The sequence below is a fragment of the Miniopterus natalensis genome, chromosome 4, assembly GCF_054644295.1.
Source record: "Miniopterus natalensis isolate mMinNat1 chromosome 4, mMinNat1.hap1, whole genome shotgun sequence".
NCBI classification, from domain to species: Eukaryota; Metazoa; Chordata; class Mammalia; order Chiroptera; family Miniopteridae; genus Miniopterus; species Miniopterus natalensis.
This window is the reverse complement of record NC_142084.1, coordinates 36,136,786-36,161,495: the sequence shown is the minus strand read 5'-3', so window position 1 is coordinate 36,161,495 and position 24,710 is coordinate 36,136,786. Positions and strand designations below refer to the sequence as shown.

The following is a 24,710-nucleotide window of genomic DNA, read 5'->3' as shown; positions in this document are numbered from 1 at the left end:
TTTGGAAGTAGTAAGGAGTAGATTAAGGAGGTAAAGAGGAGCGAGCAAGGTTTTAGAGAGTACTGAAGGAAAGGCATAGGTGTTGGGCTTGGTGTGGTTGATAGGAGGTGCCAAGTGAATGATCTGGTGGAGGCTCTTATTTCCCATGGGTTTCGAGTGAGGGAGGTATCTAATGTGATTGAGGGATGAGAATTACAGAAAATGATAATGAGCTCTGAGGGGATGCGGTTGCATTAGAGCTGAGACCTGTAAGACAGCTAGGAATTGACCCAGTGGTTAAGCAGGGGAAGGAGAAAAGAATATAGGAAACTACAGACAGCTATGGTATAAAGTTAGATGGAGGGAGTAAAGGAAGGTGAGGCCGGCCAAGTGAGTGTGGATTAGAGACATGATTTCCATACCAGAACATATCAGAATAATGTTTCTTAACTTCTGAAAATAGACCTAGACCTCTTGCTTGCCTGCTAAATCAGGATGCTTGCAAAGAGGTTGGGATTTCATCTTGCTGGTGATGAGGAACCCCTGAAGACTTGAGAGGGGCACGACGTTCCTCTATTTCAGACCACCTTGATACTGCAGGAGGTGGGCTGGAAGGGGGGGGAGATGAAAGGCTAAGAGACAAATTCTGAGGCCCTACAACCATATAGAGAAATGATAATCAGGACCTCAACGAGGGCAGAAGGTATGAGATTATAGAGAAGAGGTCAAGAGTGAGAGTATGGTGGTGTTAATGTTTTTTAGGCAACTTGTGTGGTGTTGGGGTAACCTACTGAGTGAGCTAAGCACAGTGGGAGAGGTAATACTCTCAGGAAGGTAGCTAATGAAAAAATGAGTTTAGTTGGGGACATAGTCTCCTCCCACGCTTTCCCCCATTCCATTTGATGGTGCTGTGACATATCTTTGGATTCATTCTTGACTCTTTTTCTCTCACACCCCACATCCAATTTGCTAACAAATCTTTCCACTTTACCTTCAAAATATATCTAAAAGTTGAACAGTTTTTATTTTCGCCAGACCCTACCACTCATCCTAGCCACTGTCATTTCTCACTAAATTATTATACTCGCTTTCTAACCTCCCTGCTCATGCCCTTGCCCCCTGTCTGTTCCTAACCCAGCCTCTGAATGATCCTTATATATTAATCAGGTCACCTTCCTCCACATAAAACCCTCCTCCTGAAAGAGTCCTTGCTGAAGGCCTCTGTGGCCCTTTGCCTCTCTGTCATCATCTTTCTTCCTTTTGCTTACTCTACTCCAGTCACATTGGCCTCCTTGCTGGTCCTTGAAGTAGTCAGGTGCGCCCCCTGTTGCAGATCTTGAAGTTTCTCTTTCCTTTGAAAAAGGCTTTCCCCCCAGTTATTGGCATAGTCCTACTTTTGGGTATTTAGCCATATGTCAATCTTTCTCTGACCATTCAGTTTGAAATTGCAACCTTCTTTGCTGCTGAATATTCTCTCCCTTTGGTTCATTTGTCTCCTTAGCCTGTATCACCATCTACATGTGTGTTGTATATATTTTGTTTATCTCTCCCCAGTGGAATTTAAGATCCATAAGGACAAGGACTTTTGCTTTATTCATTGCTGTACTTCTAGCACCCAAAACTGTGCTAGCATATAATAGGTGCTTAGTTAATATTTGTTGATTTACTGAATTAATTAATGACATGCCTGGGATATCCTGGAATAGATGTATATGAATTATTATACCCTATTAAATTTCATAAAGAAGTAGAGGCAAGAAAGTGTCTAGTAGACAAACTGGAGCCCATGAAATGGTTTAGACTGGAAAAGAGATTGGTGTGAAGCCATGGCAATATACGAGACATCTTAGAGAGTGTAGAGTCAGAGAGGACTAGGGATGGAGTCCCCAAAATACCTCCATGTAAGGGTTGACCACAGAGTAAGTAGCATTGTCCTTAGACTCAGCCAAGTGGGAACCCTGCTCTGGGCCCTGTCTGTGTTTTAGAGTTCCTCATTTGGCGTTCCTCCAACTACCCCCCTCTTGATAAGAGTAAGACATGGGGGTGCCAAGGGAACTAGTCCATCTGGTACCTATTTCTAGATCAAGTTCTGAGTATTTGAACCCCTGCCCATGTGGCCTTTCACAGGTCTCTTTTCTGATTCTCTCTTCTCTTGACCATACTACATGTATGGGCTTCTCTAGGTTTGAGGGATGGCCAAAGGGTAGCAGTTTGCAGGCATGTGGCCAGAGCTTGGGATGCCACATGTATGTATATGAGGCTCCCTGTAGTATGGAGTGGAGCCAAATTTGGGAAGAGAAAAAGGAGACAGGCTGCAGGCCAGGTGTGTGTGGGGAGTATGGTTTTGCCCTGCCCCCACAGAATTTGAGGGAGTCTGAGAAGTCCAACTCAGAACTTAGCCTTTTAGATTGTTATAAAAGTGTGTATGCCAAAATAGGAAGATAGAATGATAATTTAATAGCTTGTTAGCTTGATTTATAACTTTAAAATATTTATACATATGGTATATAGGCTCCCATTTATAGTCTTACTCCAGGCTCCTTGAAAATTAGGGCTGAGTCTCTAAGAGGAAGTTGAAAAGGAGGAGCTAGGGCGGGAGAAATAAATTCAGGATAGAGTTTCAAGGAGGGCATGAGCCACTGTAAGTGCTTCAGAGCCATTAAGTCCTATGAAGCCGGAAATGTACCCATTGGATAGGACAACCAGAATTTAGTAAAACTTTCAGTTGGTGGTGATGGGTGACAAACTTCTATAGAAGGAGGGGTACCTAATTAGGAAGTGGAGACAGAGCATAGAAGACTTTTCTTCTAGTACATTATCAAGAAAGGAACTAGACCAGTAGGTGGAGGAGCATGCAGGGTCACTGAGGAGGACTTTTCCATGCTTAAGATGAGTCTTGTAAATGTTTAGATGATGAGGGAAAGGAACCCATCGTTTAAAATGATAAGGTTAAGGAAAAAGAGGAAATAATTGATGGAGCAAGGCCTAAGCTCCAGTGCATAGGTCAGCGGATTAGCTTTTGAAAGGAGGGCTTTTGAGGAGGCGTGGGATGTATAGATGTGTATAGAATGTTTGGAGGGTGAGGAAGAAGGAAAGTGACTTAATAGGGAATTATATATCATCAACATTGCTTTATAGTAGTTTTTTGGGTTAGTTTTTTAAAATACTGATTTTATATTTCTAGGGATCAAGGATTATACCCTGCAGCCACTTGAAATATAAGCCCCAATATGGGGCATCCGCTGTGTATGTTGAATCTGTCCTTACTCAGTAATTGTTATTTAGTGGTGACTTGGAATTTTAAGTTTGATAAAAATTTCTGATTCCTCAATAACCTAGAAATAATTTTTTATTATGTGTATTATATAATGTATGTCACCAGGCTTTGGAGGTGGTTTGTAATAAGTACATATTGTCTGAATTACACGTACTTTGGACAAGAATATTTTTAATAGAATTATATTAATACTGTCTTTTCCCCCTCTACTAGTTCCAGAGAACTGCTGGTTTATATTTTAGCTCTTGCCAAGTTGTGAAAATAGTGAAGGATGCATAGACTACTTAACATTCAAATTGTAAGTAAAATTTATTTTTTCTGTTATTATCTATATGTTTAGAAAACAGAAACTGAAAATAGTCATTACCTTATATGATAATGGTGAGCTTGTGTGTGGGGCTGTTTTTCTTAATTTTTATTAGGATACAAATACTTCCTCAGCTGGTCCGAAAGTAGTGAGTTATCTCAATTAATTGCCTGCAGCCAATTACAGATGGAAGCTCACAAATACTTCCTCTATTTTCTTTTGATAAGATCAAAAGATACTAAAAGGATCAAAAAGGATACTAATAGTATTGAATTGGTCTTAGGTAGTGAAGTGAAAAATTTTTTTTTTCCCTAGGCATTTCTTTTTATTGTAGGAGTTTATGGAAATACTTTATTATTATCTCCAAGTTGCACTGTTGAAAAATTGAGAGTGAATAAACCTGGTCAAAGCTGCAAGATATCACCATCTTGCAGGTGTCAAATGCTGTTTAGTTGTAAAATTATTTATTTAAAAAAAGAAAGAAATGTATTTTCTCTTTATACTTAATTTTCTGCTTTTTTAAATTTTTATATGAAAAAATCCTGTTAGAAATATCTAATTTCTCTATGAAAAATTTAACACATACCAAATCAAATAAAGTGTAACTTTTTGGGAATATTCTAATGCGTAACTCTAGATGATATATTGAAATTCATCTCTACTGGGGAAAATTGAATTATGTTTACTTCAAACCATTTGCTATATTGCATATTGAACCAATAGTAAAAAAATTACTGAGAAAAGAATGATAAATAATATTAAAGGCATTCCAAGTGATTTCACTATTTTCAAACTACTATATTTGAAAGTATAAGCTACTCAAATAATCTGTTTTATAGTTCTTATAAAATATTCAAAATATGAACACAAAATGAGATCGCTGCCGTAGACAATTCTAATTGTCTAATTGTCAAATAAATCAAACGAGCCAAAGGAAAAGGAGTGAAATATTTACAGACTGATAAATCTTTTAATTTGCTATATGGGCAAATAATTTTAGAAGATGGCTTGGTCCAGCACATTTCGTGTTTTTAATGCATAAAATATTTTTTAAATTTCTATGAAAATATTTCAGGAATAAAAGTACATCTTCATAAAGATTGAAAGTTATAACATTTTACCTCTTAGAATGTAAATATCATAATGCCACGAATGTGCAGTAGCTTGGTAAGAACTTAATTTCACTATGTTCCCGAACTTGACAATGCTAAGTAGAATGCTCATTACTGCCCTCTTTTGACATGGGTGTATAAGGGTATTCCCCTGTTTTTTTAGTTTATACAAATGTTAAAAATTAGATTGCAGAGCAGGTTGTGCTTTATATCTTTCCTATATATTTTTAATAACTTTTCAAATTCTTCCTCTTTTTAGGCTCTCTGGTTAATCATCTTTAGAAGAATGGATTTCTGGATATCTACTCCACTCCTCTATTGACTTTTAAGACATGATAATGCAAACCTATAACACTGGCAATCATCCATGAACCTTTAATTGTACTGATTAATAGCGTTTCACGCTTCCTCAGGGAATAAACAATGACATCAGCAGTGGTTGACAGTGGAGGTTCTGTTTTGGAGCTTTCCAGCAGTGGAGTAGAAAATCAAGAGGTTAGGCATCCAATGTATTATGTTATTGTTTTGTTCATAGAATTCAATGCATGAACTAGTTTTGAAATTGATGGGAAACAGGTATTTGAGAATAGAAATGTACATTGCATGAAATTGTATATGTACATGTCACGTGTCCTTATATAATTTAGGTAATAGAAGGTTGAGGGAATGTACTGCCAGGCTCACCTGAGTTTTTGGAACATGCATATATTGGAATGAACTGGGAGGAAAAAATTGAAAGAAAGAATACTGTAATATTAGTTGAGAGAGAGAGTTAAATTCCTGATAAAATTTATTGTTTTGGATTATAGAGTGTTATAGGTATATAGCATACCTAAATTAAATTAATCTTAAATTAGAATTTTGTATCTCCTTTAGTTGCCATCTTTGTTTTTTGATTATTTTGTTTTATCTAATTCAGTGTGGGGATCCATATTTTAATCTAATGTATATATATTTAAGACTTTAGATAATTTGTAAATCAGAAAAGAAACTCGAGTTTTGAAATTTTATACATACAGAATTTTTTACATTATTAGAATTTTGTGTTTTCTTTTTATCGATAATATTAAAGAATAAGAGATGGGAGTAGAAAAATAACAGTACCAGAAATATATGAATTTCCAGGGTCTGGCTTCTGTTGCCACCATTCAGTAAATACTGAATACTGGGAAGGAGCTAAATTAAAATATAATAATGCTGTCACACTAATGGACAAATATTTGGTCAGACATGAGGTGGGAAAATAAAGAGTTTACTATATTTAGAAAATCTATTTTCCCTGTATTCTGTGAAAGACACTGCTGTTACTGGTACTCATTACCAGCATAGTGGTATAGTGACATGACTGAGAAACAAGTTAGAGCATCAGGCTGTGTGTTCTGGAATCTGGATTCTTTTTCTTGCTTTCTTGGTGTCTGTCAGTCCTCTAAGATAGCTACGGACAACTTCAGTGGGAGGGAGATAAAGCGAAGGCTACAACTTTTCCTTTGTTCTCAATGGACTTGTAATAACTCAGATGTTCTGGTCGTATTGGAATCTAAAACTGGTTCAAAGTCCATTAAGAGAAGCCACAGCTACAGAACATACTTTATTCTCGTAACCAATGTCTACTTCCTCCTTGAAGATTTACTTCCTGTACGGTCACTTCCAGGTGTGATAAACTAAAGAGATTGGGACTTGGGGGACTTCCATCCATATCACACAAATCAGTTATTGCTGCTTCTTCAAGAGCTTTCTCTTTGTATTATAGTTTTTCTCTGTTGGTATCTAACCCTATGAAGGGAGCCGCCAAGAACAATAGGCAGAATATATTTAATTTACCTTGTGTTGATTGGGTACCGTCAATATGGGAAAAGAGTACTACAGTTTATTTCTGGAAGACTTATTTTTTTACTTCTCATGGAACCCTGAGTGTTCTTGGCCTGGAGAACTGATTATTATGGAAGAATCTGATAAATGAAGTCATTTTATCAAGGCATTATTGACTAATGATTAATGTGGTAGCTTTATAGGGTGGTCACAAGCATTTTAGGTAGCGTGGAACGAGAGTGCGGTAAACTATTCTTGGGGAACTTTTTCTTCAGCAAATATTAACTGACCACTTACCTTGCGTCAAGTACTTTTCTAGGCACTAGGGTTAAAATGGCTGTGAAAAGTAAATTAGGGCTAGAAATGGAGGGAGGGGTGGCAGGGGGTATTTTACGTAGGGTGGCCAGGGAAGGCTTCTCTGAAGAGATGATACTTTAGTTTAGATTTAAATAAAGTAAGGGATTGGGCAATAGAAACGTGGGGAAAGAGAATTCCAGGAAGAAAGAAAAGCCTCTGGGATCTGAAAAATCTTCTAATTTTACAAAGGTAGTTTTGGAGATAGTGATATTTGAAAGATAGATTTTTTCTTATAAGCAACTTTTCAGGAATATATCTATAATATATATCTGTAATATCTATACTCTAAAATGTAGGTTGGAGAGAAAAAAATGACCTGTCAAGATTTTATAATCATAACTTCAGAATCTGAAGAAAAAATAAATGTGTAAAAAGTGGTGGGTACTGTGTTGTACACCTGAAACTAATATAATATTATATGCCAACTATAATTGAAAAGTAAATTTAAAAAAATAGTAGTTGGCGAAAAAAAAGTGGTGGGCGTTTGGAGAGTTATTAATATAATTTTTCAGGCTTTATTTTTATAACTTTATTTCTTTTTATAAAAGTAACACATTTTATAAAATTAGGATAATTCTGTTCTCACGAAGATACCCAAAAAATAAACTAGTCATACTTATGAGTATAGATTTAAAAATCATAAAAAATAGTAATAAATATACAAAATGCAATTATATGTTGAAAAATCGAGTTACCAAATAGGATTTAGACATATAAGGCTAATTCAATATTAAAATCATTACTATATCTCCGCACCAATATGACATATGACATAAGATACGTTAGTGGGAATAAAATACTTAATGAAATAGGTTTTATGAAATTCTGTATCCACTCCAGATAAAAACTCTTAATAATATAAATATAGGTGTCTTAACATGATAAAAAATAACTGTTACAAATCAGTAGCCTTAATCCTATTTAATTATAATGTACTGGAGTATTTTCTTTAAAATTGGAAAGAAGATAAGTGTAGGTACTACCATTACTATTAATATTTTCTGCAATCAGGCAAGATAATGAGAAAATATAAATATTATAAAGGAGATCAAGTTATTATTTGTAGATAATATGAATCTCTACCCGGGAAAACCAGAGGGAATCCATGAAAACCCATTAAAACTAATGAAAGTTTGGCAGATAAAAATTAACACAAAAAATATTTAGCTTTTTTTTTTGTAAGGACTGTAATTAGTTAGAAAAGATCATGGAGAATAAGATCCCTTTCAGAAAATTAACCAAAAATATAAAGTATTGAGGAATGAATATAAAAGATATATGGGACTTATTTGAAGAAAATTATTGATGTTGAAGTACACGAAAGAAGACTTTAATAGACAATGGGATATATTTAATACTTAGAGAGGTGGGAAGGGTCAGCGTTGTGGAGGAAGTCAATTTCCTTCAGCTAATCCATATATTTAATTCCATCTTTATCAAATGTTAGGGCGACTTTGGGGAAAATTGAGTATATAAACCTAATGATTGCTTGGAAGAGTGAACATACAGGAATGGCCAGAGCACTTTTTGAAAAGGAAGTGTGTAGCAGGTAGGTCTCGCAGAAATAGAGGATTAATGCAGGGAAAAAAGGATTTAAATATTTATGTGTTTTAAAAAATATGTCTTTATTGATTTCAGAGAGAGGAAGGGAGAGGGAGAGAGAGGTAGAAATATCAATGATGAGAGAGTCATTGACCGGCTGCCCCCTACACGCTCCCTACTGGGGATCGAGCCCGCAACCCAAGCATGTGCCCTGACTGGGAATTGAACCGCGATCTCCTGGATCCTAGGTCAATGCTCAACAGCTGGGTCATGCCAGCCGGGCAAGCCAATATATGAATTAAAATGGATACGAAAAAATTCAATTCAAAAGAAGACAGAATAAAAATAGAACAAGGAATAAATGAAACAAATAACAAAGATCAGGATGGTAGATTTCACTCCCGTTTTGTAGATAATGTTAATTGTAAATATTCTAAACAGTCCAAATAAAATGTAAATATTGCCAGATGGGGTTTAAAAAGAAGTCTGTTTTATGTTTTATACCAGAAATTCATTTTAAGTATTGACAGCACGGCTTAAAAGTAAAACTATAGAAATAGATATATACCATGTAAATTTAATCATAAAAAGGCTGAAGTGGTTTCAGGACAAGATTATTACCAGGGATAAAAATAGACATTTCATAAATGATGAAAGGACCATTCGTCAAGAAGACTTAACAACCCTAAATGTGTGTGTACTCAGTATTAGAGCTTCAAAATATATAAAGCATAAACTGACAGAACTGAAAGAGGAAATAGGTAAACCTATAGTATTAGTTAGACATTGCAGCATTTCTCTCTTGGTTAATTGATAGAACAATTAGAAAATCAATGAGAATAGAAGATTTGAACAATATTATCATCCAACTTCACCTAATGGACATTTATGGAACACTACCTAACAGTACACATTCATTTCAAGTGTACATGGACAGTGAACCAAGATACATCATATGTCAGGCTCTATGTCTCAATAATTTTTAAAGGATTGAAATCATACAGAAAAAGTTGTCTTACCAAAGCAGAATCATGTTAGAAATGAGCACAAAAAGATACTTGCAAAATCTGCAAATGTTTGGATATTAAACAGCTCACTTTTATATAACTTATGGATTAAAGAATAAGTTACAAGAGAAATTAGTAAATACTCAAACTGAATGAAGATGAAAACAATATATAAAAATTTGAGGGATGCAGTTAATGTACTTAGAGGAGAATTTGTAGTTTCAAATACTTATATTAGCAAAGGAGAAAAATCTAAAATCAATCGCTTAAGCTTTCACCACAGTAAGCTAGAGTATGAAGATCACATTAAACCCAAAGTAAGTAGAAGGGAGGAAATAATGAAAATAGAAATAAATCAGTGGCCTGCCCTGTCTGGCTCAGTGGTTGAGCGTCAATCTGTGAACCAGAAGGTCATGGTTTGATTCCTGGTCAGGACATATGCCCAGGTTGTGGGCTTCATCCCCCACAGGGGCATGCAGTAGGCAACAGATCGATGATTCTCTCTCATCACTGATGTTACTCTTTTCTCTCTCCCTTCCTCTTTCTGAAATCACTAAAAACATTTTTAAAAAATCAGTGAAGTAGAAAGTGGGCAGAGAATAGAGAAATTAAACTAGAATATGATCCTTTGAAGAAAATAAATAAAATTGACACATGTCTAAATACACTGCACAAGAAACCCCCCCCCAGAAATTACTAATATCAGGAATCAGACATTACTATAGATCGGGTGGTGAATGTCTGGCCTGCGGGCTGAAATAATTTGGTCTGGCCCTGCCAAGGCCTCACCAAAGAGAAGCAGTTCCAGTCATCACATTAGGGGTGAGTTAATTAAATGTTTGACCAAATATAGCAGACTAATTTTTAAGTTGATAATTTTATATGGCCTGTGAATGATGTTAAAAATATCGAAATGGCCCTTGGCAGAAAGAAGGTTCCTCACCCCTGCTATAGAGAATAAATATGAACAACTTTATGCTAATAAGCTTGAAAACTTAGATGAAATGGACAAATTACTTGGAAGTCACTACAGAAGGAATAGAAAGTATAAATAGCTCGCTATTTTTAAAATAAATTCCTAATCAGAATCATATCTGCAAAGAACACTCCAGGGCTACCTGGCATTATTGATGTTTTACCAAGCATTTAAGGAAGAAATAATACTAATCCTACACAACTCAGAAAAGTAGAGGACAAGGGAGCATTTCCTAACTCATTTTATGAGGACAGCATTGCCCTGATGCCAGTAACAGATAAAGATATAGAAAAAGAAAACTACAAACTGATATCCTTCATGAACTTAGAAAGAAACATTCTTTTTTAATCCTCACCTGAGGATATTTTTTTCCATTTCTTTTCAGAGAGAGTGGAAGGGGGGAGAGAGGAACATTGATGTGAGAGACACACATTGATTGGTTTCCTCCCGCACATCTCCCGACTAGGCGGGGAATTGAGCCTGCAACCAAGGTACGTGCCCTTGGCCAGAACTGAACATGGGACCCTTCAGTCTGCAGGCTGACACTCTAACCACTGAGCCAAACCGGCTAGGGCAGAAATAAACATTCTTGATAAAATACTAGCAATCTAATCCAGCAGCATATAAAAGGGGTCGTATGTCCCAAATGGGTTTTATCCCAGTAAGATAGATTTAATGAATTAGTATATTCACCATATTAAGTAAAAAGGAAAAATCACGTGATCATCTCAATAGCCACAGAAAACCCACTTGTTAAAACTGAACACTTGTTTATTATACAAATTCTTTAGTAATATTGGGCAGCTTCCCCAGCCTGGTAAGTGCATCTGTGATAAACTTACAACCACCGTCATGCTTAATTATGAAATACTGAATTTTCCTTTTAAGGTTGATAGCAAAGCAAGGATGTCTGCTCTAATCACTTCTATTGAACACCACAACATTGGTACAGGGCAAGGAAAATAAAAGACCTACAGACTGGAAAAGAAAAAATAGAACTATATTTCTAAGCGATATGATCATGTACATAGAAATTCCTAAGATATCCATACGACTGTTAGAACTAACAAATAAATTTAGAACAGGTGAATATGTAAAACATCAATTGTGCTCATATATTCTAGCAAGATATAACTGGAAAATGAAATTTAAAAGGCGATACTATTTATTTTTTAATCCTCAGCTGAGGATATTTTTTCCATTGCTTTTCAGAGAGAGTGAGGGTGGGGGAGAGAAATATCGATTTGAGAGAGACACATCAATTGGTTGCCTCCGTTGCAGGAACGTGCCCTTGACTGGAATCAAACCCGAGACCCTTAAGTCCAAGGGCCTACGCTCTAACCACTGAGCCAAACCAGCTATAGCAAAAGGCAATACTATTTAACAGCGTCAAAATAGCATAGCCATAAGTTTAATGAAATAAATAAAATATCTGTACACAGAGAACTACAAAATATCAAGAGAAATTAAAGACCTGAATAAATGGAGAGAAATACATGTTTATGGATCGGAAGACTTACGGGTAAGAACAAAGTTGGAGAGCTTATATTCCTGATTTAAAGACTTACTATGAAACTCCAGTAATGAGACAGTGTGGTATTCATAAACCAACAGACATATGGATCAGTGGAACATAATGGAGACCCCCATAGGCTGATTGATTTTCAGTAAGGGTGCTACTGTCATTTTGTGGAGGAAGAATAGTCTTTTAAACAAATGATAGTGAAACAAGTGCATATCCACATGCAAATAAATGCACTACAGTCTTCACATCATATACAGTGACTAACGCAAAATTGAGTGTAGTATTAAATGTTTAAACTATAAAACCGTCTGAAAGAAAACGCAAGAAAATTGTCTCAACCTTGAAATAGGCAATGATTTCTTAGATTGAACATACCAAAAAAGAACTTTAAAAGAAAAATATTGGGAGTCGAATGTCATTTAAATTAAAAACTTCTCCTAAAATTCCATTAAGAAAATGTAAAGGCAAACCAGAAATTTGGGAAAAAATGTTTGCAATACATATATTGACAAAGAGCTTGCATTCAGAATATATAAAGTCATAACTTGGAAAATAACCCATTAAAATAGGAAAATGATTTGAAGAGGAAAATCATACGAATGGCCAGTAAGCACATATAAAAATGCCCAATATCAATTAGCCATCAAGGAAATGCAAATTAAAACCACAAGAGATTTAGTCCCCCTGTGTCTGCCACGAGGAGATACTACTACATACTTAAACAGAATGGTGACTATTACCAGCAGTAATGCCACGTGTTGGAAAGGCTGTAGAGCAACTGGAACTCTTGTATGTTTCTAGTGGGAATGTAAAATAGCCACTTTGGAAAATAATTTGACAACCCTTTTAAAATTAAATGTACAAGCACCATTTGGTCTAGTAATTTGTCTCATAGGTAAATGTGGAATGGAGAGGAATGGAAGAGGGGAGGAAGAGCAGGACATTAATTGGAGCATTACAGCCATATGAACATGGTGAATGGATAAACAATGGTTATATCCACACAGTGGAATTCTCAGCAATAAAAAGAAATGAACTCCTGATACAAGCAACAACATGTATAAATCTCAATGTTATGTTAATTTAAAGAACTGAGACCGAAAACAGCATGAACTATTGATTCCACATATATGAGATTTTAAAAAATGAAATTTATAGCCCGGCTGGGTGTGGCTCAGCGGTTGAGCATCAACCTAGGATATAAGCGATCAGGGTTTGATTCCCGGTCAGAGCACATGCCTGGTTTCGAGCTTGATCAATGACTCTCTCATCATTGATGTTTCTGTCTCTCTCTCTCCCTCTCCTTTCCTCTCTCTGGAATCAATAAAGATATATTTAAAAAAAAAAAAAAGAAATTTATAGGGATAGAGAGCAGATTGGTGGTTGCCTGGGCCCCTGTGCATAGTTGGTTGGGTAGGTGGTTGTGGTGAGGGTTTGACTGGTACAGGGGGTGCACAGGAGCCTTCTGGTTGATGGAAATGTTGTTTCTTGATTGTGATGGTAATTGATGGGATGTCTACATTTATGAAAATACCTAGGTAAAATTGATTAAAAATAAATGATTTATCTGTTGAGATAGATTCTCCCACATTTATAAATACCATATTATGCAAATGGTATTTCTTTTTAAAGTTTTCAAATTACCCCTATAGGCTTTAGAGGTTTTTTTGGTTCTTGTTCCATTTGTTATTTTTCAATGGAAAAAAAAAGTATTTTGATTTTTCTTATTAGTTATATAGGATCATTGTAAAACCCAGTAATCTCAGACATACTGAGAAAATGAAAATCCTTTTATCTGAGTATGCTCTCATCAGGTTATTAATTTGAGATATATTTTTCCAGACTTTTTAATGCATGTGTAAAATAAATATATAAATAGAATTATACAACAGTACTGTCCTGTTACCCATTCCCCCCCACTTACTTGTATCACTGATATTTTTCCATGATAATACATACATATCTCCCTTAACTTGTGTAAATATACAATAGTTATTCAATCCATTTCTGATGTGTGTATTTTTAAAAAAATGTATCTTTATTGTTGAAAGTATTACAGATATCCCCCCATTGATCCCCATTATGACCATCTTGGTTAGGGGACTTGTCTTAAAACTGTGTTTGCATAGCAAGCACACTGAATTTATTTTAGTGACATAGTTATTTGGAGTGGCTTCTGGGGGTAAACAGTTGGGGAGAGATTTAGTCCCCTTGTGTCTGCCACACTGTATATTTCATTTTTGATAAGGCTTTGAAGGTGGCTTTACTCTACCACAAAAGAAGAAACTTGAAACAGATTTATATATTTTTAATATACTCCCAACTTTCATGTCTTTCAATTTATTTCTAACAGTGATAAAAGGACTACAATACCATTGCCTTCAGCCATTTATGGTATTTATCTTTGGAAACTTCTGCTACCTGGAGAGCACTGACTTGAGTGCATTATGAAAATGCTTTTTAGATAAGCACTGCACTGTTGTGCTTGTCCTGCCTCTTTTTACTAAGAATGGCTCTCCTTGAATGGAAGTTTTTTGAGATCATTGATAGTGCTTACAGTAGCCAGATAATATAACAGGCTATCCTGTTAAATCTGAATTTCAGGTAAACAACGAATAACTTTTTAAGTATGTTCCAAATATTTCATGGAACAGCTTTTACTTATTATTCATTGTTTATCTGAATTTCAAATTTAACTGGGTATTGTGTGTTTTTATTTGCTAAGTCTGACAACCTTAGCTTATGGGGAACTAAGCAGGTTGTGCCTAGACCCACTGAATCTGGAGTTGATGCATTCTAATGATTGCGTATTTTGGTGAGTTGAGCAAGATTATAGTGATCCTAAGTAAAACAACTTAGTGGTTGTGTGAGTTTTCACTCTATTTTTATAAAATGAAGATTCCTGATTCCTTTTCCACGCTCCTTCCCAGTAAAAATCACTAACTCCTGTACACAGTACAAAGCAGTAATTATCTGCATATCTGTAGCAGTGGCCTCTGGACCGTCATTTGGCAGAGGAAAAGCTTATGAAGTTACTTGGCATTGTAGATTAGCAAATGTTGAGTCTCTGAATACCTGTTAATATTAAATGCATTGAGCTACGAATACATAAGTGCCACTTCAGTTTACATGAAGTACATATTGTTGAAGATGATATAAAAGTTGACCGAGAGCTAAGCAGTCTTGCTGTCAGACATCTTACTGTCTTGTCAAGGAGTTGGATATATAAACTGATAATTATAATACAGGATAATGAACAGTGGTACTATTGGGCAGACGACTTGTTCTGGAAGTACTTGGATGGAAAAACTGATTGGGGGATTATAAGACAACTCCCTGGAACTTGGCCCTTAGTGGGTGGAAAGGGTTTCGACAGATATGGAAGGTAATTAGGCCATAAAATAACATGAAAAACAGTCATGGAAGCTCTCATGTTTGAGAATTGAAGGCAAAGCAAGTAATAGAAAAGTTATGTAGCATAATGCAGGAAATACGGCTGTAAAGTTTATTTATTTGTTCTTTGGGGCTGCCATCACAAAGTACCATCAACCTGGTGGCTTTTAAACAAGATATTTATTGTCTCAGCTCTGGAGGCTAGAAGTTCAAAATCAAGGTGTTGGCAGAGTACGTTCCTTCTGGTGGCTGTAAGGGAGAATCTCTTCTGTGTCTCTCTCCTGACTTCTGGTAGCTTCCAGAGCTCCTTGGCTTGTAGATGGTGTTTTCCCTGTGTCTTTACATCATCTTGCCTCTGTGTGTGTTTCTTTGTGTCCAAATTTGCCCTTTTAAGAAGGACCTGCTCCCATTGGATTAGGGTTTATCCTAATCTCATCTTAACTGGATCACCTTGTAAAGACCCTATTTTCAAATAAGCTCAGATTTACAGGTACTGGTGGTTAGGGCTTCACCATCTTTTTGGGGGGACACAGTTCAACCTTTAATAGGTGGATTGAGGGTTATATTTCAAAGAATGTTAAAAACCATTGTTTAGTATGTTAAACTTTCTTTTTAGACAATGGGGAATCATGAAAGCTTTTGCACAAAGAATTCTGATTGTAATATGAAAAGATGCCCTCCAAAGTTGAGGGCAAGTATAGTATGTTTGAATACTATTGTTACCATGTAAAATAGCTGTCACTAATTTGTGCATATTTAATTTTCAAGGGACTTTAAGTATGAATATTATAATCTCTTTAATTTTTTATTATTTTTTTGCCCTCACCCGAGGATATTTTTTCCATTGCTTTTTGGGCGGGGGGTGCGGAGAGGGAGAGAGTGAGTGAGGAACATCCATGTGAGAGAGATACGTTGATTGTTTGCTCCCCTCCCGTTCGAGCTCCTACTGGGGTCGGGGATCAAGCCTGCAACCAAGGTATGTGCCCTTGGCCAGAATTGAACCCGGGACCCTTCAGTCTGTGGGCTGACGCTCTAACCACTGAGTCAGACCAGCTAGGGCTATAATCTCCTTTTTAAATAAGAAACTGAGGTTTAGAGAAAAACACAGGGTGGGGGAATAGGAAGAGATGTGGATCATTTGTTCCCAATTAGACCTGTTACGCTTGAAGTATTGGCTGAATATTCCTGTAATGATGTTAAGTTGGTAGTTTAAAATATGGGTCTGGAGTTCAGGAGATGGGTCAGAGTGGAAAGCAGATATTTAATAATCACCAGTATAGAGGTGTTATTCGAAACCATGAAAATAGGTAGGCTCGCCTGGGATGGTAGTATAGAGTAAGAAGAAAGGAGATGCTGAGGACAGAACCGTAGCAAATTGGCTACATTTGAGTCCCTGGGGATGGAAGAAGAGTCAGAGGAGACGCTTAAAAGTAGAGTGGTTTCTTGAAAGAGAAGACAAAAGATAGAAGGGATGATTTTTTTAAATGAGGTGGTGGTCAGTGTGTAGTCTGCAGAGTGGCAGGGAGGATCAAGACTGAAGTAGAGTTTGGTCCCTGGTGACATTTTGAGTGAAGAGTGTCAATGAGATGGTGGAATCCAGATTACAGGCACATAGAGAAAATGAATCAGGGTGTTAGACTGTCTTTATGAGGTGTACACAGGGATCAGGAGCAGAGATCTGGAGTTCAGGTAAAAGGAAGGAGAGAATTTTTTTTTTTAATCCTCACCCAAGGATATGTTTGATTTTAGAGAGAGATGAGGGAGGGAGAGAGAAACAGCGATTCGTTGCCTCCCATATATGCCCTGACCAGGAATTGAACCTGCAACTGGGGTATGTGCCCTGACCCAGAATTGAACCCACAGCCTTTTGGTGTATGGCATGATGCTCCAACCAACAGAGCCACCTGGCCAGGCTGAATTTTTTTAATAAAAAAATTTTTGCTTTTTATGGTTAAATGGAAGGAACCATTAAAATATCAAAACAGAGAGAAGAGTGGTCCAGAAACCTAATTGGTGGGGAAAGGAGTTTTGGCCTTCTACAGAATTCTAATCCTCAAGTATTTCATGGTTTAGGAAATTTGACTGATTTTGTACTGGTAGGGTGGGGATGGGTGGTTCACAATATAAAATAATCTCATGTTAATGTTACTGTTAAATATACTATCCGATTTCAGAGGGATGAAAGAAGTTATAATATAAGTCCCGTGGGTTATACGTAAATAAAATACTCACTGCTTGGGTTAATACTAGTTCAGCTGCTACTTATGATGCTGCTTTCTGAGTTTCTAATGAATGGAGACCTCATCTATCTTTACCTGTCCCATGCTTCTCATTAACAGCTATGTTCTAGCTGGGTGGTGCTGCCTGTAGGCTGTGGTTATAAAGCTGAGCAAGAGGCATGGTGATTTGACTGTTACTATATTCAGTTTGTGGGAAAGAATATTTTTTAATGGTAAAAAGTTGGACTCATATTTTACCTTATACAGAGTAGGAAATTCAGTGTTAATATTCAGCATGTACTTTCTTTTTTAATTTGCTGTATCTTTGTTTTGTAATTTATTTAAAATTTTTTATGAAATGTTTGATACAAAATGAAGAGTGTATAAAATATATGTTTCAGCCTAAGAATAACAGAAAGAATACATGTTACCTATCACTCAGGTTAAAAAATAGAAATCACTAGTATTTTACTGAGCTTGTCCCTCTCCCATATTCTACCCTGTCTGTTCCCAGAGGTGCCATTATCCTGTCTTATATGTTATTTCTTTTCTTTATAGTATCATTGCCTGTGTATATATTCCTAAATGACGTACTGTTTACTTTGAAAAAATGAATAGTGTACCAAGCTAACTATGCTAGGAGAGGACAGCATTTCCACAGCTATATGAAGGCTTCCAGGAAAAGGGCTGACTAGTTTGGCATTGGGTTCACTGATTTTCAAGAGCTTCTACTCAGGCGATCAGTAAGCATTGTCACGACTTAGTTATTGGAAACATAGGGCCATCTTGGTCAGGAATCAGGCAGGGCTTCAGTAGGGACCTTATATTGCATGTTCATGCAGCAGGTATATGGTCGCATGGAAAGAGTGCTGTTCTTTAGTTTTGATTTCTACCCTCTTTGTGGTCTTGTTTCAGCACTTAGGACTGTATCAAAGCAGAACACACTGGGAAGTGAAAAGAGTATTCTCAGCTGATCCAGGTGGCAAGGCAAGGTGGGGTCAGTGGGTACATCAAGGCCAGCTCAATAGGAACGAAAATCTGGAATAGGCTTATCTGGGTGTTCTGTACTTAGGAACAGTGTCAGTGTTTATCTTGGAGATGGCAGTTTATCATCCTGTCTTAGGTGTCACACTGCTACAGTCTGAACTGGTTGCCCTTTAAATCCTGTGCACAGCTGCATCCTGAAACCTCCCTTCACAGGCCTCCCTGAAGATCACTACCATCTCTCTCCCGGATTGGATCCCCTATGTTCTGTATCCTAAGTCATCTTTTTTTTTTAAATTACAGATTTAGTCCTAGCCAGTTTTGCTCAGTGGTTAGAGCATCAGCCTGTGGACTGAAGGATTCCGGGTTCGATTCTGGCCAAGGGCACGTACCTTGGTTGCAGGCTCGATTCCCAGCCCTGTCAGGGCGTGTGCGGGAGGCAACCAATTGATGTGTCTCTCTCACATAGATGTTTCTCTCTCTCTCCCCCTCCCACTTTCTCTAAAATATCAATGGAAAAAAATATCCTCAGGTGAGGATTAATAAATTACAAATTTACTCTTTTTTTGATAGAAAACACTTCCCAGCTGCTTCTTGAGAAAGGATGCAGGGAAGGTAAATGCGAGCTCATTCATGTTTGAGAAAACCTTTATTCGGCTTTCATAAGATGGTTAGACTGGGTGAAGAATTCTAGGTTGGAAATAATTTTCCTTTAAAATTTTGAAGAAGCAGCTCTGTTGTCATCTTCCTTCCAGTATTATGGTTGAGAAGATTGAACTGAGTCCTGAGTCTTTGTGTGTGACGTGTATATTTTCTAGAAGCTTGTAGAATCTTCTTTTTGCCCCCAGGATTATAATATTTCACAATGGTGTGCCTCAGCGTAGGTCTCCCTTAATTTTTTATACTAAGCCCTCGGTAGGTCCTTTCAAATGGACAGCTTAGGTCCTTCAGCTATAGAAAAATTTCTAGAATTCTTTGATTCCTTTCCAACCTCCCCCTCCCTCTCCATTTTCTTTTTTCTGTAATTCCTGTTATTCAGGTATTAGACCTCCTGGACTGTCCCCTAATGCTGTTCTCTTCTCTCTCCTAACTTTACATTGCTTTATCTTTTTTCTCTGGTTCTTGGAAGACTGCCTCAATGTTATCATCTGATCCTCTGTCTTTTCATTTTAGCTATCGTGTTTTTAATTTTTAAGAACTCTTTTTTATTGTCATTTTTGTTTTCTGTTCTTGTTTTATGGATATAATATCTTATCTCTGTGAGGAATATGAATATATATGTGTGCATGTATGTATATATTCTGTCTTAGATAACTAGTAATACTTGGCAGTCTGCTCATGATTTAAAGGTGAGGACTAAAAAGCAGATTGGAAACTGTTTTTGGTACAGTACTGATACTAGCAAATGTGCCTAATAGACCTCAGAGATTCTCTTGTTTCTCCCTCTGCAATCCTCTGCTGAGGTGGGGAGGGCTGGTTGCCTAGCATCATGGAGGAGGGAGCGAGTCTAGGAATCAAAGTGCTTTTCAAACAGGTTTAATGGGATCTTCCTTGTCTGAACCACCTCCTCTCTCTCCCACCTGCTGCTGCTCCATTTCCAGAAGTCACTGGGATTGCCTTCTGTGGATCCTCCAGTGTCCTGTGCTCTTTCTCAACTGGCTCTGCTGCCACGCTCTGATTTGGCTTTCCTGGGTCCGCTAGACCACTTACTAACACCCATCCACTTTCAGTCTTCCAAGGTTTTGCTACCCTTATCTCTTTTCCTTTGTAGCTTTTATCTCTTCTCCTTACTGCTTCTTTTACTGCTTTCATGAGAATAAAATTATATGCATGTTTTTAATTTGCCATCTTAATCCTAAAGCCCTGATTATTTAAAATGTTTAGTCTGTGTCTCCCCTCTTAAGACTTGAACAGATCATTAAAGTTAGCCCGCTCCATCTCTTGTTTTGGTTTTTACATTCATATTTATAATACATGAAACTCATTGTGTGGACTCCTTGAGACGCTATGAACTCAAGAGTTTATAAGTAAACCCGGCATTTGTGAATAAAAAGGTTGATTGTTTTTTAAATTTGCTCTTGTAGGAAAGTGAAAAGGTTTCTGAATATCCAGCAGTGATTGTGGAGCCTGTACCAAGTGCCAGATTAGAGCAGGGCTATGCAGCCCAGGTTCTGGTTTATGATGATGAGACTTATATGATGCAAGATGTGGCAGAAGAACAAGAAGTTGAGACCGAGAATGTGGAAACAGGTAGACATCTCATCATATGTTTATTATTTCTATAACTTTCTCATTTTGTAAGTCATCATTACTATTGCCAGATGAATAATATACCAGACAAACCTCCTTTTAATGCTATTTAGTATAGCTTGGAAACCAGTGGGACTTCTCTTTTTTAAGGGAATTTATATGGATATAAGAAGTTCTATATTATTTTTTGAGGTGTAACAGAATCTTATCTCATGGGCCCTAAGGATAAAATTACAGGCCCACAGTAATAAACTTATTTTTTTTCTGGGAGTGCAAAAATTAACTAGTTATTATTTACTTATAGAGGTCAGTAGGCTAGTATATGAGGGTAACTTTTTTTTAAATTTAAAAATAAGTATGGTATTCTCATTCTATAACAGATTGAGTTTCTTTGAATCAGTATCGGTGGAGCAGTATGATTGCTTTTTTCTTAGGTCAGAAACATCTTTGCAGTAGTCTATCAGATTTCTCTTCCCATTTTGTCTTAGAAATTGTGGTGTTTCAGTGTGTCTGCGGTGAGATAACTGTATGTTTAATTAGGGATTAGTGTGTAATTCTTGGAGAAACCTTTTAATTTTTGCCATTGATCATAAAGAAAATAAGAGTATTTTACCACAGGATTGTAGTGACTCTTTTATAATAATAAACATTAAAATTTATCTTTAGCTATTAATGGTGAAAAAGAACCCATATGCTTGGTGTACAAACCTAATAAAAATTCTTAAGTATTTTGATAAATTCCTATAAATGTAGCAAAGTCTCATGATTAAACATTGTGAGCACTTGAACTCTTTCTGCTTGCGGAGGCCCAGTAGCACTCCCTAGGACTGCTAGCTTCTTCTAGCTTAAAGCTGCTCTTCCTCCAGCCTTATTTGTTGTTGAGCTGAGGGATTGGAAGCTCCCTTGCTCTTCAAAGCAATGGTGACAATGCCAGCAAACCCATGTGAACAGTTCATTTTCAAAACAAGTTGCCAAACGCTTCAGATGGGCTTGGTGACTGTAGCCTGTGCTGGTACTTGGTTTAACGATAGATCATGCAAGTGGTGGGAAGATACATGTGTTTTTCAGAGAGTTTGGAGAGTTTTCCAGTCAGAAGCTAGAAGTTTAATGGCAGAGATGAATTTTCTTCTTGAGGAAAACAATATGGAAGAACAGCTGAAAGTATTCTGCATGATGAAGTAGCTGTTGTAACTGATTTTATTATAAGAGCATAACTAAACAGAAAACTAATAGCGTAAGAACAAAAAGTATGATAGCAAAGTTGAGGAAAATATTCAAAAACATAAGGAAGACTGATTTTAGTAGCAAATTAGGAATTGTAAAAAAATGAAAATTACAGTGCCAAGTTTGCATCAGTAGAAAATTGTTTTATCACAAAATATTTATCACATTAAAATACCAGAGCAGGACATCCAAATCTTACTGGTTGTACAGTTGGTGGCCAGTGCTTCATCAATTTAAGTTACTTAGGTAAAAAGCAATTCCAAATAGGAAGCAAATATAATCCACTTAATAATTTTATTTTCTTAGTCTTCTTGAACTCTGAGGGTGATGATATCATTTGCAGGGCAGAGATATGAGTGATTGTGATACTGACAAAGAGGATATACAAAGTCTGGGTAAAGTAACAGCTACTTTTGTGATATTTTAAAAGTGGTTTTTGAACACTTAATAACATTTTTTAGATTTTTAAAAAAATACTGAAAAGGAAATATTAGTAAATAACTCATTATTCTAAAATAGTCTAAATGTGCTGAGAAGTTCATCTTAATTTTTAATTACATACTGGCTCATGGATTTTTAATGAAATCTATGCTTGCTTTATTACTTCTAAGAATAAAGAATATAGTATAGCTATTCTTGTCTCTCTTTATAGAACAGCACCATAAAACTTAGAATTCAGATATAATTCTTTTAAAAAGGCAATGCCAAATTCATACTGAAAACTGCTGGCACGTACATGTAGTCGCAACAATTTAAAACACTTGTATTTATTTATCATAAGGCGTGTAAACCATAGAGTCTATAATATACTGACTTATTTGACAATCCTATAGCTCATGGATTTTTAATAACTTTATAAGGATCATTAATATATAGAGATTAGTTTAGAATAGTTAATCTGAGCTTAATTTTGTTTTTAAAGAATCAAATGCCCAGCCAGGTGTGGCTTGGCAGTTGAGCATTGACCTAGGATTCAGGAGATCGCGGTGAGATTCCGTCAGGGCACATGCCCAGTTGCGGGCTCGATCCCCAGCCGGGGGCGTGCACGAGGCAGCTGATCAATGACTCTCTCATCTTTGATGTTTCAACTTTCTCTCTCCCTCTCCCTCTCCCTGAAATCAATAAAGATATATTTTAAAAAAATCAAATACATTTTTAAATGAGTAAAATCTGAATAAATTTTCATTCTTTTGACATCTAACATCTAGAACGTATGCAAATGAATGGAAGTTGTTATGACTTGTCCTAACATGTTTCCTTTTAGGTCAGGGGTGGGGAACCTTTTTTCTTCCAAGAGCCATTTGGGTATTTATAACATCATTCGTGGGCCATACAAAATTATCAATTTAAAAATTAGCTGTGAAATAAAGCTCCTAGTTTTATTGAATTTTGAATACTGCCTATGGTTGCCTTGGCAGGGCCAGACCAAATGATTTTTCGGGCCCTATGCAGCCCTTGGGCTGGATGTTCCCCGCCCCTGTTTTAGGTTGTAGAGTAGGATCAGGCTCATTTCTCGTAGTATAAAGTTTTCACTTAAATTCCAGACATGTGTAAATTTTGGAGAAGCTGAGTGGGAAGAAAAGCAAAGGAATATTTATAACATGGTTATATCAGTTTTTATTTGGGGAATTGGTGGAGGAAACACAATTCATATAGAATAAGATTTCCTTTTGTACATCTAGGAAACACTTCCTGGAATGCTCCTACATTACAACTTAGGTTATAAAAATGTTCATAATTATACTTATTGATCTGTATGTCAGTTCTGTGCATGTTTATATAAGTTTTTTTTTTTTATTATTCCTATATATCCATATGTACATACCCACACCAGAAACAGTTTCATGATATCATCCAGGCAGGAGTACTAAAATCATATAATGATGTATATTTAGCCACCTTTATTATTTTGTGAATAAAATGATTTTTTAATTTTGTTACATGTAATTATAGGCTATTTTGCTTCACCTTTTAAAGACTAAAAGTCTACTTTTCTCTTACAGAGCTTATGTGTAATAGTAATCTTCTCAAAATTTATAGGAAAAACCAAATATGTTTTGAAACTTTGAAAATAGGCATATTCATCCAAACCTATAAACTGCTTTTTTTTTTTTTTAATATATCTTTATTGATTTCAGAGAGGAAGGGAGAAGGAGGGAGAGAGAGAGAGAAACAATGATGAGAGAGTTGTCATTGGTCAGCCACCTCCTGCACCCACCCACCCCTAACTGGGGATCGAGCCCACAACCTGGGCATGTGCCCTGACCAGGAATTGAACCATGATCCCCTGAATCCTAGGTTGATGCTCAACTGCTGAGCCATGCTTGGCCAGGCAAACTACTTTTTGATGATAGTTTAGGATTAGTAGTCATAAATAGCCTTTGAGGAATAGCAATGCAGTCTGGATAAAGGGTGGTCTTGACTGGCAGGCAGGAAATACCTCTGTCAGGGGCTGCAGACTCCACCAGTTCTGGAGGCTGCTCCTTAGACTGATGGTGTGAGTTGGAGGTGGAGAGGAATCTCTTGAATTCCCCTAAGATTGGAAAATGCAGTTAAAAAAAAAAAAAATATATATATATATACATATATATATATGACTGTAAATTTTAAATGTTGGTTACAAATTACTATTTATTTTATCTTAGTTTTAAATATACCTTTATTGATTTCAGAGAGAGGAAGGGAGAGGAAGAGAAAGAGATAGAAACATCAGTGATGAGAGTGTCATTGATCGGCTGCAGCCCGCAAT

At 36.5% G+C, this 24,710-nt stretch overlaps 1 protein-coding gene across 2 annotated transcripts in view; it reads left to right on the top strand.

Annotated features, from left to right (window-relative positions):
* The window catches only part of ELF2 (E74 like ETS transcription factor 2), an 86,943-nt gene that overhangs the window by 17,715 nt on the left and 44,518 nt on the right, over positions 1-24,710 (top strand). For both annotated transcript variants that reach the window (XM_016210196.2, XM_016210195.2), the window contains exons 2-4: positions 3,470-3,554; positions 4,935-5,170; positions 20,572-20,737. In XM_016210196.2, the coding sequence (XP_016065682.1) occupies positions 5,099-5,170; positions 20,572-20,737 (238 nt within the window). In that variant the 5' untranslated portion in view covers positions 3,470-3,554; positions 4,935-5,098. The remainder of the gene's footprint in view (positions 1-3,469; positions 3,555-4,934; positions 5,171-20,571; positions 20,738-24,710) is intronic.